The 10,834-nt window shown below is 44.2% G+C and overlaps 1 protein-coding gene across 1 annotated transcript; it reads left to right on the top strand.

The window, feature by feature from the left end:
• Nucleotides 1–635: 635 nt before the first annotated feature.
• On the top strand, nucleotides 636–7,829 carry esrrd (estrogen-related receptor delta). The gene is made up of 6 exons (XM_078284176.1): nucleotides 636–783; nucleotides 3,202–3,318; nucleotides 4,067–4,174; nucleotides 4,293–4,454; nucleotides 5,003–5,272; nucleotides 7,591–7,829. Exons 1-6 carry the CDS (start codon nucleotides 666–668, stop codon nucleotides 7,827–7,829), a joined length of 1,014 nt encoding a protein of 337 aa, XP_078140302.1. The 5' UTR covers nucleotides 636–665.
• The last annotated feature ends 3,005 nt before the right edge of the window (nucleotides 7,830–10,834 follow it).

Below are 10,834 nucleotides of genomic sequence, written 5' to 3'. Positions count from 1 at the left end.
ACTTCTGCCTGTTTTGCTCTAAAACGTGGATACAGGAGATAGAGCCCTAAATCACATTTTTAAAGCTGTAAACTTGTGGGAAACTCTACCTGACAATATAAAACTAGTGTCAACATGTAAAAACTTGAGGTAATTCAACACATAAATGAGGACCAATGGATAGACCAACAGTTATCAAATCAGCAGGAACACCTTGCTAGCTAGTTAGCTGCAAGCTAGCTACCTAGGCTAGATCCTGGTAGCTAGCTTTAGTGGGACAAATACAAACCTTAAGATGTGAACCTCCAGATTCTTCAGCTCCATTTGTTTCCAACATGTTTTTCACTGCAGAATCTGTGAAATGATAAATGTTTAAGGACAACTGGAAAGGTTTTATTCACATCCAAAATACTGCAGGAGCCGGACAAAAACAGCAATAAAAGAAGAAAAGAGGAATCTGATGAAGACCGTGTTCACTTGAAATATTTATTGTCACAGTTTGACTTTCAAATTTCCTTTTTTGGGAGCGTTGAAACAGGAATCAGACTTTTCTTTTCTTCACATGCTAAATGTGTGTATGATGAGTGTCTGGTACGCAGCAGTGACACAGAGCTGAGTGTGACGGTCTGTACCTTGTTTTGTCTCCGCAGGTGGACTCCATCCTGAGGGGAGACTACCTGGCACCCATGGGTGCTGCAGGGCACAAGAGGCTCTGCCTGGTGTGCGGAGACTTCGCCTCCGGTTATCACTACGGAGTGGCATCCTGCGAGGCCTGCAAGGCTTTCTTCAAGAGGACCATACAAGGTGAGAGAGAGAGAGAGAGAGAGAGAGGGGGAGAGAGAGAGAGAGAGAGAGAGAGAGAGAGAGAGAGAGAGAGGGAGAGAGGGGAGAGAGAGAGAGAGGGAGAGAGAAAGCGAGAGAGAGAGGGAGAGAGAGAGAGAGAGGAGAGCGAGAGAGAGAGAGAGAGAGAGAGAGGGAGGGAGAGAGAGAGAGAGAGGGAGAGAGAGAGAGAGAGAGAGAGAGGGGAAGAGAGAGAGAGAGAGAGAGAGAGGAAGAGAGGGAGAGAGATTGAGGGAGGGAGAGAGAAAGAGAGAGGAAAAAACACATACAGAGAGAGGAGGGGAGATTAAGACACACACACACACACACACACACACACACACACACACAGTGTTTCCAGACTGGTTGTGGATTATAATGTGAATTAATAGACAGAGCTGATCAATAGTGCTGATGCTGCAGCCTGTTAGCACATGCAGCATTGATTAGTGTGTGAAGCCTCATGTGCTTCTTATCGGCTGATTGATCAGCTTATTATTTTTCACAGGGAATCTGCCTCAGCAGCTAGCTGATGTTTCTCTGTATGAGCCGCTTCACACTATTGATTGGTGACGGCTGATCAATTCTGTCATCTGCACATATTCTGATGTGGCGAACACAGTTTAGTCGTTCAGCCGGCGCTGTTATCCGGAGAGACGAAGAAGAAGCTTCAACTCCTATTGACCTTATTCACACGGCGGCCATTTTGGGTGGGAAACTACCTGAGCTCTCTCTATGAGCCAGTAATCCCTTAAAACACCCTTAAATTTACATTAATTCACCCCTAAAGTCTTCGAGGTAGAGTTTCCCACCCACTGTTCAAAATGTCTATTTTGGAGAAATCCTGCAGACAGACAGACAGACAGGCAGACAGACAGAGAGACAGACAGACAGACAGACAGAGAGACAGGACAGACAGACAGACAGACAGACAGACAGACAGGCAGACAGACAGACAGAGAGACAGACAGACAGACAGACAGACAGACAGACAGACAGACAGGCAGACAGACAGACAGGCAGACAGACAGACTAACTGAGGCAAACATAATGCTGCCAGGTGAAAACCTTTTATCTCAAAATTATCAACTTGTCAGGAACAAAGAGAAACAGCCTGTTTTCAGTTTGACCTCCATGTGTTTTGGAGTTTATCTAATTGGTTTTGAAAAGGTTTCATAAACCCAGGGCTGGTAGAACATCCTCAACCCAAGAGGAGGAAATGAGTTTTCACACAGTGGATCTTCTCTCATTTCGGGGCGAGACTCTTTAATTCTCCGGGCTTACAGCCGAGAGGGAGCCTGAAGCTGCTGGTCCTCCAAACATCAGTCTGTCTGTCCCAAATCCTCCTGAAGCTCTTCAACACGTCTGAAACATCAAGTTAAAACTCTTCAACACGTGTGAAACATCAAGTTAAAACTCTTCAACACGTGTGAAACATCAAGTTAAAACTCTTCAACACGTGTGAAACATCAAGTTAAAACTCTTCAACACGTCTGAAACATCAAGTTAAAACACTTCAACGCGTCTGAAACATCAAGTTAAAACTCTTCAACACGTCTGAAACATCAAGTTAAAACTCTTCAACACGTGTGAAACATCAAGTTAAAACTCTTCAACACGTGTGAAACATCAAGTTAAAACTTCAACACGTGTGAAACATCAAGTTAAAACTCTTCAACACGTGTGAAACATCAAGTTAAAACTCTTCACTAATATCACCAAACCCAGTATACAGGTTAATGGTGGTTGGTGAATTGAGTCTGTCTGTCTCTGTATTTTGTTCTGTCTATCTCTCTCTATCTCTCTCTCTCTCTCTTTCTCTCTCTCTTTCAATCTATATGCTCATCAATATCTTATTAACGGGAGTTGTTGTCTTTTAAGCCCCCTTTGACACTTTTGGTGTGTGTATGTGTGTGTGTGTGTGTGTGTGTGTGTGTGTGTGTCGGGGGGGGTTGTCTATGGATTTCTGTGAGAAAAGACAGGATGCCAACATGGATGGAGGGATGGGAGTGCGAAAAATTGAGAGAAAGAAAACACTGTGAGGATGAGGATGGAGAGAGAGAGAGAGAGAGAGAGCTTAGAGGGACGAGTGAACTTGATGCCCTGCCCCCCCCCCCCCCCACACACACACACACACACACACACACACACACACGCTGAGCTCCTGCTGTTCATGGCAGCGGTCGGCTCCCTGCAGTAGAGACAATAGAAACACAGCAGAGCAGACTGAAGAATCAATAACAGCTTCAAGTGTCAAACCTCTGATCTGCTCTCTCTGTTCTCACTGAGCTGGCAACAGATCACAGTTGAACTGTAGGGAGCTAATTCTGCTACTGCTGCTGCCAGCTGTGATGTCACTACTTCCACTGACCCGCCTGTCACTTCCTGTTTGTGGTTACCTAGGCAACATCGAGTACAGCTGTCCGGTGATGAACGAGTGTGAGATCACCAAGCGGAGGAGGAAAGCCTGCCAGGCCTGCCGCTTCCAGAAGTGTCTGCAGGCCGGCATGATGAGGGAGGGTCAGTGTCCATCCATCCATCCATCCATCATCCATCATCCATCCATCATCCATCCATCATCCATCCATCATCCATCCATCCATCCATCCATCCATCCATCATCCATCATCCATCCATCATCCATCATCCATCCATCCATCATCCATCCATCCATCCATCCATCATCCATCCATCCATCCAGCCATCATCCATCCATCCATCCATCCATCCATCCATCCATCCGTCCATCCATCCATTCCCTGTTTCCCCTTACATCCATCTTAATTATACCAGATACTCTTATTTTCATATTTCAAAATGTGTGTGACTGTTATCCAGACTGACTTCCACTGACTCAACAGTAGAATAAGTTTAAATTCCTAGATCACCAAAATTGCAAGCAACCAATCAGGGCTTTCAGGTGATGTCACCCCCCTCTGGCGGCCATCTTGGAGGTCCTCAGCTCTGTGAACAGCTGACTGTGTTTCTGTCGTCTCAACAGAATTGAACAGACGGTTAATTTCTGTCTGTTTCTGACTGAACTGATCATTTCATCACTGATCCATCTGATTGATTTAGTGTTTAGATAATGTCAGCTTGTTAGCTAGCTAACCATAGTATCTGGTCAGCTAACATCACTGTCTTGTTGTTAACACATCTGATTAGCACACTAGCTAACGTATCTAGTAGCAGCTAGCGTTAGCATGTTCACATTAACATCAGTGTTTGCTACATTAGCCTGCTAGCTAACGAAGCCTCTGTGTCTCAGGTGTTCGTATGGACCGAGTGAGAGGCGGCCGGCAGAAATACAAGAGGAGAGCGGAGGCTGGACTGGGATTATATGTCAAAACCCCATACACACACCCTGTCAGCAACAGTGAGTATACACACACACACACACACACTTATGCACTTATTCATTCATTTAGGACTCATTTTTACAATCTATTTAAAACAAAATGTCTGTATTTGTTGTTGTTTTTTCCGTCTCCTAGGAAACAAGGTCATCTCCCATTTGCTGATGACAGAGCCCGCCCCCCTGGCTGCCAGTCAGGACGATTCAACCAATGACAGCAGCCTGCGGACCCTGCTGACCCTGTGCGACCTGCTGAACAGGGAGCTGCTGCTCCTGATTGGCTGGGCCAAACACATCCCAGGTAAACACTGAGGCCGGACGACTGGTTCAGATCAGTGAGCAGGAAAAACTCTGAGTCAGGACGCTGTTTTAGCCTCTGTAGAGTTCAAACCCTGGAGCACAGACAGGAACACAGAACGCAAAATACAGGGAAGGAAATATGGAAATATGAAATGGATGTGATTTAGGTCTGTTGATGGCATAAGATATTTAAGAACTGGGAAAAATGCATTTTAAAACTGTTGGAGAACTATAGAACTATAAAAGTGCGGAGCGAGCGTCGGCGGCTGTAGAAAGAAGCCCTCGCTCTTCGATTCTGAGGGACGATGTTTTAGATCGCTAAAACATCAAAGAAGAAAAATACAACAAAAAATACAATAAACTATTAAGTGGAGCCAGATTTTTCCTTTAAGTGTGAAAAATTTGATCAGGATCAACCAGAGTCTACTGAAAACTTCAATCATGGCGCCTTGACTTACAAACAAGTTTTTTCCCATTTTACCTGAACGCAGCAGAACTTCTTCACTGTCACAGCTGATTGACACCTGCTTTGCCCCGCCCCCTCTCCAGGCTTCTCTGCGCTCTCATTGGTGGACCAGATGTCCCTGCTGCAGAGCGGCTGGATGGAGGCGCTGCTGGTGGGCGTGGCCTGGCGCTCCCAGTGCGCGGGGGAGGAGCTGGTGTTCGCCGGGAACCTGCGATTGGACGAGGCTCAGTGTCGCGCCGCGGGATTGGCTGATCTGTACGTGGCGCTGCGTCACCTGACCTGCAAGTACCAATCCATGAATCTGAGCCAGGAGGAGGTGGTGACGCTGAAGGCCATGGCTCTGGCTAACTCTGGTGGGTCCACACACACACACACACACACACACACACACACACACACACACACACACACACACACACACACACACAGCAGCAGAACTGATGATGATTTACACTCTGGAAATAGAGGAGGAGGAAGAGCGTGTGTGTGTGTGTGTGTGTGTGTGTGTGGGGGGGGGGGGTAGAAGAGGAGCATTTGTGCAGTAGATGGGGGTCTGAACGTATTGATCCCAGAGGAGTGGTTATTGATATTGATTGGTGGCTGGGAGCTGAAGCAGGGAGACGGTCAGAGTATTGATTAGCTGAGTGGAGGCTTTCCAGTTCAGATGCTGCAGACTGGACCCTGATTGGACGGATTTCACTCATTCTAGTTAGACTGAAACTGACTGGGGAAAATTATGGAGTTTTGAAAATGTAATAACTTTAAATTTAACCATCAAACAAAATCGAATTTTAACAAAGTCTTCATGAAACATCTCTGATCAGACATGTATAGAAACAGAGGGAAATGATGATGATGATGATGATGATGATGATGATGATGATGATGATGATGATGATGATGAATTCCTCTGATAGGGCTCCTTTAAATTGATGCCCTTCAAAGGTTTAACATTTGAAATCTTGAGAGAGTATTTTTAATGCTAATGCTAGAGCTGGCTAACTGTCTAAGTTGTTTTCAATGAGGAATGCTAACAATGCTAACAATGCTAACGCAGGGGAACAGCAGGAAAAGCCTGTGAAGGCTTCATCAGTAACATCTGTCACAGTGGAGCTGTGGCCGGATGGATGGAGCGGTGTTAAATGATACTGTTGGATGTTGTTGCTGCAGTGCATGATGGGAGACTGATGGGTGCGTCCAGCTGAAGTCTGGCCAGTCTCCCACTGTCTGCGCCTCAGATCAATACACTGTATTGATAGACTGCTGCAGATCTATAGACTGTTAACTGTCTGTCTGCCTTGGAGGAAAGAGACACTCAAGGACACTTTGTCAATGTGTGTGTGTGTGAGTGTGTACAAACACCCAGAGGCTGACCTTGACCTTTTCATGCAGCCCACTTGACTGTCCCATACTCTCTCTCTGTCTCCCTCTCTCTCTCTATCTCTTTCTCCCCCCCCCCTCTCTCTCTCTCCCGCCCTCTCTCTCTCTCTTTCTCCCCCCCTCTCTCTCTCCCTCCCTCTCTCTCTCTCTCTCTCTCCCCCCTCTCTCTCCCTCTCTCTTTCTCCGCCCTCTCTCTATCTCCTCTCTCTCTCTCTCTCTCTCTCTCTCCCCCTCTCTCTCTCTCTCTCTCTCTCTCTCTCCCCCCCCTCTCTCTCGCTCTCCTCTCTCTCTTTATTGTCATGATGTACATGTGCACATGTTGCCAAAGCATACATTCAAACATAAATGAGATAGAAATAAAGTAAAATAAAATGAAATAAACTGCATATTAAATACATAGATTCATCACATAGAATATTTCAGGGACAGTAACAACAATAACAGTGATGATTACAAAACTTTGTGCTTGTGCTTACTAAGCAAACTTAAAGAAGAGATTACAGAATTGATGTGTTCTTAGATTATGGCATGACTCTCTCTCTCTCTCTCTCTCTCTCACTCTCTCTCTCTCTCTCTCACTCTCTCTCTCTCTCTCAATTCAATTTTAATTCAATTTAAAATGATAATACATGTTGTACATGTTGCCAAAGCAAATAAATAAACAATGCAATGAATATACAATGCAGAAAACAAAATACAGAATGAAAAATGGCTGAGTTACATATTGTTTATATAAATAGGAAAACATCCATGGGAGTGATAATGAAATGTAAACATAAACACGTAAAAGAATTAAGTCAACCATCGTTTCAAACACTCTTCTCTTCCTCTCCAAGTACAACTGGTAGTTTCATTTATTCTCTCTCTCTCTCTCTCTCTCTCTCTCTCTAATTCAAATTAAAAATGTTTTATTGACATTTGACATGAATGACAGTGTCAGCGTTATATGAGCAACAACAGCAATACAGTTTTGAGTCAAATAATTACAAACATATCCAGTGAAGAATGTATTTATGCAGAATTAAGTAAGAAAAAAACACCAACAATATGTGAATAACTTATGAAATCTAAATCTACATTTGTAGTTTGATTTGTTAGGATCATATAAAGAAAAATATATTTCTATAATGAGGCGTTGCTCAGGAGACACTGTGGGAAACACCGGGACAACAAACACACTGTAAAGTCCCACTGCAAGGACACAGTTTGTGTCTCCAGTACTAACCCTTCCTCTCTCTCTCTCTCTCTCTCTCTCTCTCTCTCTCCCCCCCTCCCCCCCTCCCCCCCCCAGATGCCGACCCGGTGGACTGTCCTGACTCGGTGCAGCGGTTCCAGGACGGTCTTCACGAGGCGCTGCAGGAGTACGAGTCGTGGCAGCAGGACGCGCGGCGGGCCGGCCGGCTGCTGATGAGCCTGCCTCTGCTGCGGCAGACGGCCGGCCGGGCGGTGCAGGCTCTGCTCCGCCTGCACCGCCTGCGCCGCGTCCCGCTGCACAAACTGCTGCTGGAGATGCTGGACGCCAAGGCCTGAAGCGCCCGAGCGCCGCACAACATGGCCGCCGTCACTTATCCGCTTATTCCTGGCGTGTGATCACTCAGAGACCAACTTTTTCTGAATTTTCAGGGTTCGACCAAATTTAGTGCTGGTATTCTTTAAATTTGACTATTTTCTTGCCAAAAAAAATAGTATTCAGTTCCCTCCAGAGTTTTCTTCTCATCAGGATGGAAAAACTTCTGAAACATATAGAGCATCATGGGACACTAAAACTCTCCACTGAAACCCAGGATGATGCTACTAATTTTCTATGATCAGTAGAATCAGTTCAGGTTCAGGTCTTCCCATACACAACCAGCGTAGTGTTCATCAATTCTACAATCAATATGGAATCAATCAAACTGCATCGTCACATCAGACTGGAGCGGAGGTTGTGGTTGAACTCCACCCGCCTGGTACTGCAGGCAGCAGAAAACAAACCTCCCCTATGGAGACGTCAGACAGCCTGGAGTTCACTGCTGAGAACTGAAACTGCATCCTTCAAGACATGAATATGATGTACACACACACACACACACACACACACACACACACACACACACCACAATACTTGATAAACTGTATGTGGTTTTGGTTCTGTTCATAGTTGTTTTGAATGAATCCTAACTCTTCATATCCGTGGATGCTGACTGAACCTGAACTAGTTTAGATTTGTAATCTATTTTTGTAAAAAAAAAAAAAAAAAAAAAGATATATTTTGTGTGACGATGACGTTTCAGAGGATGATTGGTGTGTGAGTTGGTTTTATAAAATGCTTGGTGAGGATCAGCTGACAGCAGAGTCTGGCTGACACTTTAAAGATGAGCTGGTTACTATGGCAACACCCAGTCAGGGAGCCGGAGGGTGGAGCCAACATGGCGGACACTGAACTGTGATGGACCACAGCTCCGTGTTCCACAGTTTGACTGACGGCTGCTGTTTGTGTGTGTTTGTTTTAATGTTAATGATAAAAAAAAAGAAAACTCTGAACAGTTTCCAATATCACAATTTTTTTATTTGATTAAATTTGATGTTATTTTAGCCAGTGGTTTTGTCGCTAATCAACAGTATCACCTATCTACATTGTCCCATAATGCTGTGCAGCACCGTTACCGTGACAACACGGATCCATACAGGAAATGATCACACAAAATACAGCGAACCGGTCAGAGACGTTCCAGCTGTACTGATATTTTATTGGTTGCTATGTCGCTTTATTCTTATGTACACTACTGTATGTTCACTGTATTGAACTGAAGTCAGTACAGATGTTTTGTTCACAACACCTGAGAGGACGCTGGATGCTGGGTTATGGTGCTTAAAGGAGTAATCTGCAACGTTTTCATATAAATTTGGAATAAACAGCAGAAGAAGAACTGGGTAGTTAGCATGAGCAGCGATAGCCACCATGGCTGAACAGACAGAGAAGAGAGAAACTCAAACTGCAGCAACAGGAAATCCAAGCTCCGCCCACACCGTGTGATTGGATGGATGTGGACGGAGACTAAAGACGGAGACTGAAATGAAGGAACATCAGGAACTGGAGGATTACCGCTCTCACAGCACAGTACATGACGTCTCCTCAGGTGTTCCTGCTGTAAGTGTTCACATGGTTCATGTTACTGTGAGCGGTCTGCCAAAGAAACCAGTCCAGTCCCAGTTCTCCCATTTCAACCGGTCGACCTGCCTTACAACAAGCTGTGATGTCAGAACATACTGTAGGTCAGGATGCCATCTATTTATTTATTTATTGATTGATTTATGTATTTATGTCTAATTTATTTCATGGAAAAGTCAGCTGCTCTTACATTAGTTTGTATGTCGGTTAATTAAAGGCTTTTGGAATGAAACCTGAGTGTGTGTGTGTGTGTGTGTGTGTGTGCTTGATTTAAAAAGAAAGCAAAAAAAATCAAAGTTGGCTGGCATTAGTTGTTTATTTTTTTTTTTACAAAGACGGTGTTAGAAAAGCAGTCATACAGAAACATCTGATCACACACACACACACACACACACACGGTGCTCAGGTGGCATTCAGATAAGAATATGGAAAAACTCCTCAGGTGTTTCTTCACCACATTCTGAATGATACATTTACATAACATGACAATGATGTTAAATACTGAGCAACTGAAAAATAAACTGAAAATTAAAATGGACAAAACACAAAAAATTGACAATATTCAGACTATGAGCGAACACAACAGCCCAGAGCCACATATATCAGTTTCAGACATATATCAGACAGACCAGGGAGAGTCCACAAACATCCTAAAACTAGATTTAAGTCTGAACTCGGACTTCCTTTGAATGCGACGGATCGGATCAAATCTGAAATCCAAGTAGGAAACTCCACAAAGTTCCTGAGCTGCAGCGGTCTATCTCAACATGGCGGCAAAACATTTTGTACTTTTTAACATGTTTATAATCCTCAAAATACACTGAAGTTTTTCTCAGCATCACATGACCTTAAAGTCGAGATGAAACGGCATTTCGAGAGCATCTAACTTCCGTATCGTGACGTATTTCCGAGTGAAACAGGAAAGACAGGCGGGACGTAACGTTGGGAGGAATTTGATTTGAACGTTGAAAAGTGGGCGTGTCATAACACCCGAAGACACGCCGAAGTACCGTGCTGCTGCTAGCTAGCTAACTAATGAATCTTAGCTCTGTGCGCTAAAAGTTGAAGATTGATTGACGGGTGGATGTCATGATATTATTGGTTGAAATTGGTTGAGGCATGCTTACGTAAGCACACGGCATATTTTGCTTTACAGGAAGAATTTGAATTGAATTTTGATAAAAGAATACAAAGAAATTTATTTTTTGTATTTTTTTTGGCATATATTGTTAAATAGGTGCACAGTATGACCGGGGATGTGATCTGAAAGGGTTAAAAAGGCATTTTTCATTTCATCTCGACTTTAAATCTATCAACACCCCTGTGTGGAAAATGTAAAGTTGCGTCTACAGTCGCTCATGCTCTATGCTAACTAGCTAGCTAA

This window comes from Centroberyx gerrardi, chromosome 6 (genome assembly GCF_048128805.1).
Source record: "Centroberyx gerrardi isolate f3 chromosome 6, fCenGer3.hap1.cur.20231027, whole genome shotgun sequence".
In the NCBI taxonomy this organism is placed as follows: domain Eukaryota; kingdom Metazoa; phylum Chordata; class Actinopteri; order Beryciformes; family Berycidae; genus Centroberyx; species Centroberyx gerrardi.
This window is presented reverse-complemented; position numbering and strand designations above follow the sequence as displayed.

What these genes read in the sequence shown, in the direction of transcription:
- esrrd (XM_078284176.1), top strand. Translation starts at nt 666, where the DNA reads ATGGGTGCTGCAGGGCACAAGAGGCTCTGCCTGGTGTGCGGAGACTTC. An exon ending in CTTCAAGAGGACCATACAAG is followed by an intron (nt 784 to 3,201) that starts GTGAGAGAGAGA and finishes GTGGTTACCTAG; the next exon opens with GCAACATCGAGTACAGCTGT. An exon ending in GGCCGGCATGATGAGGGAGG is followed by an intron (nt 3,319 to 4,066) that starts GTCAGTGTCCAT and finishes TCTGTGTCTCAG; the next exon opens with GTGTTCGTATGGACCGAGTG.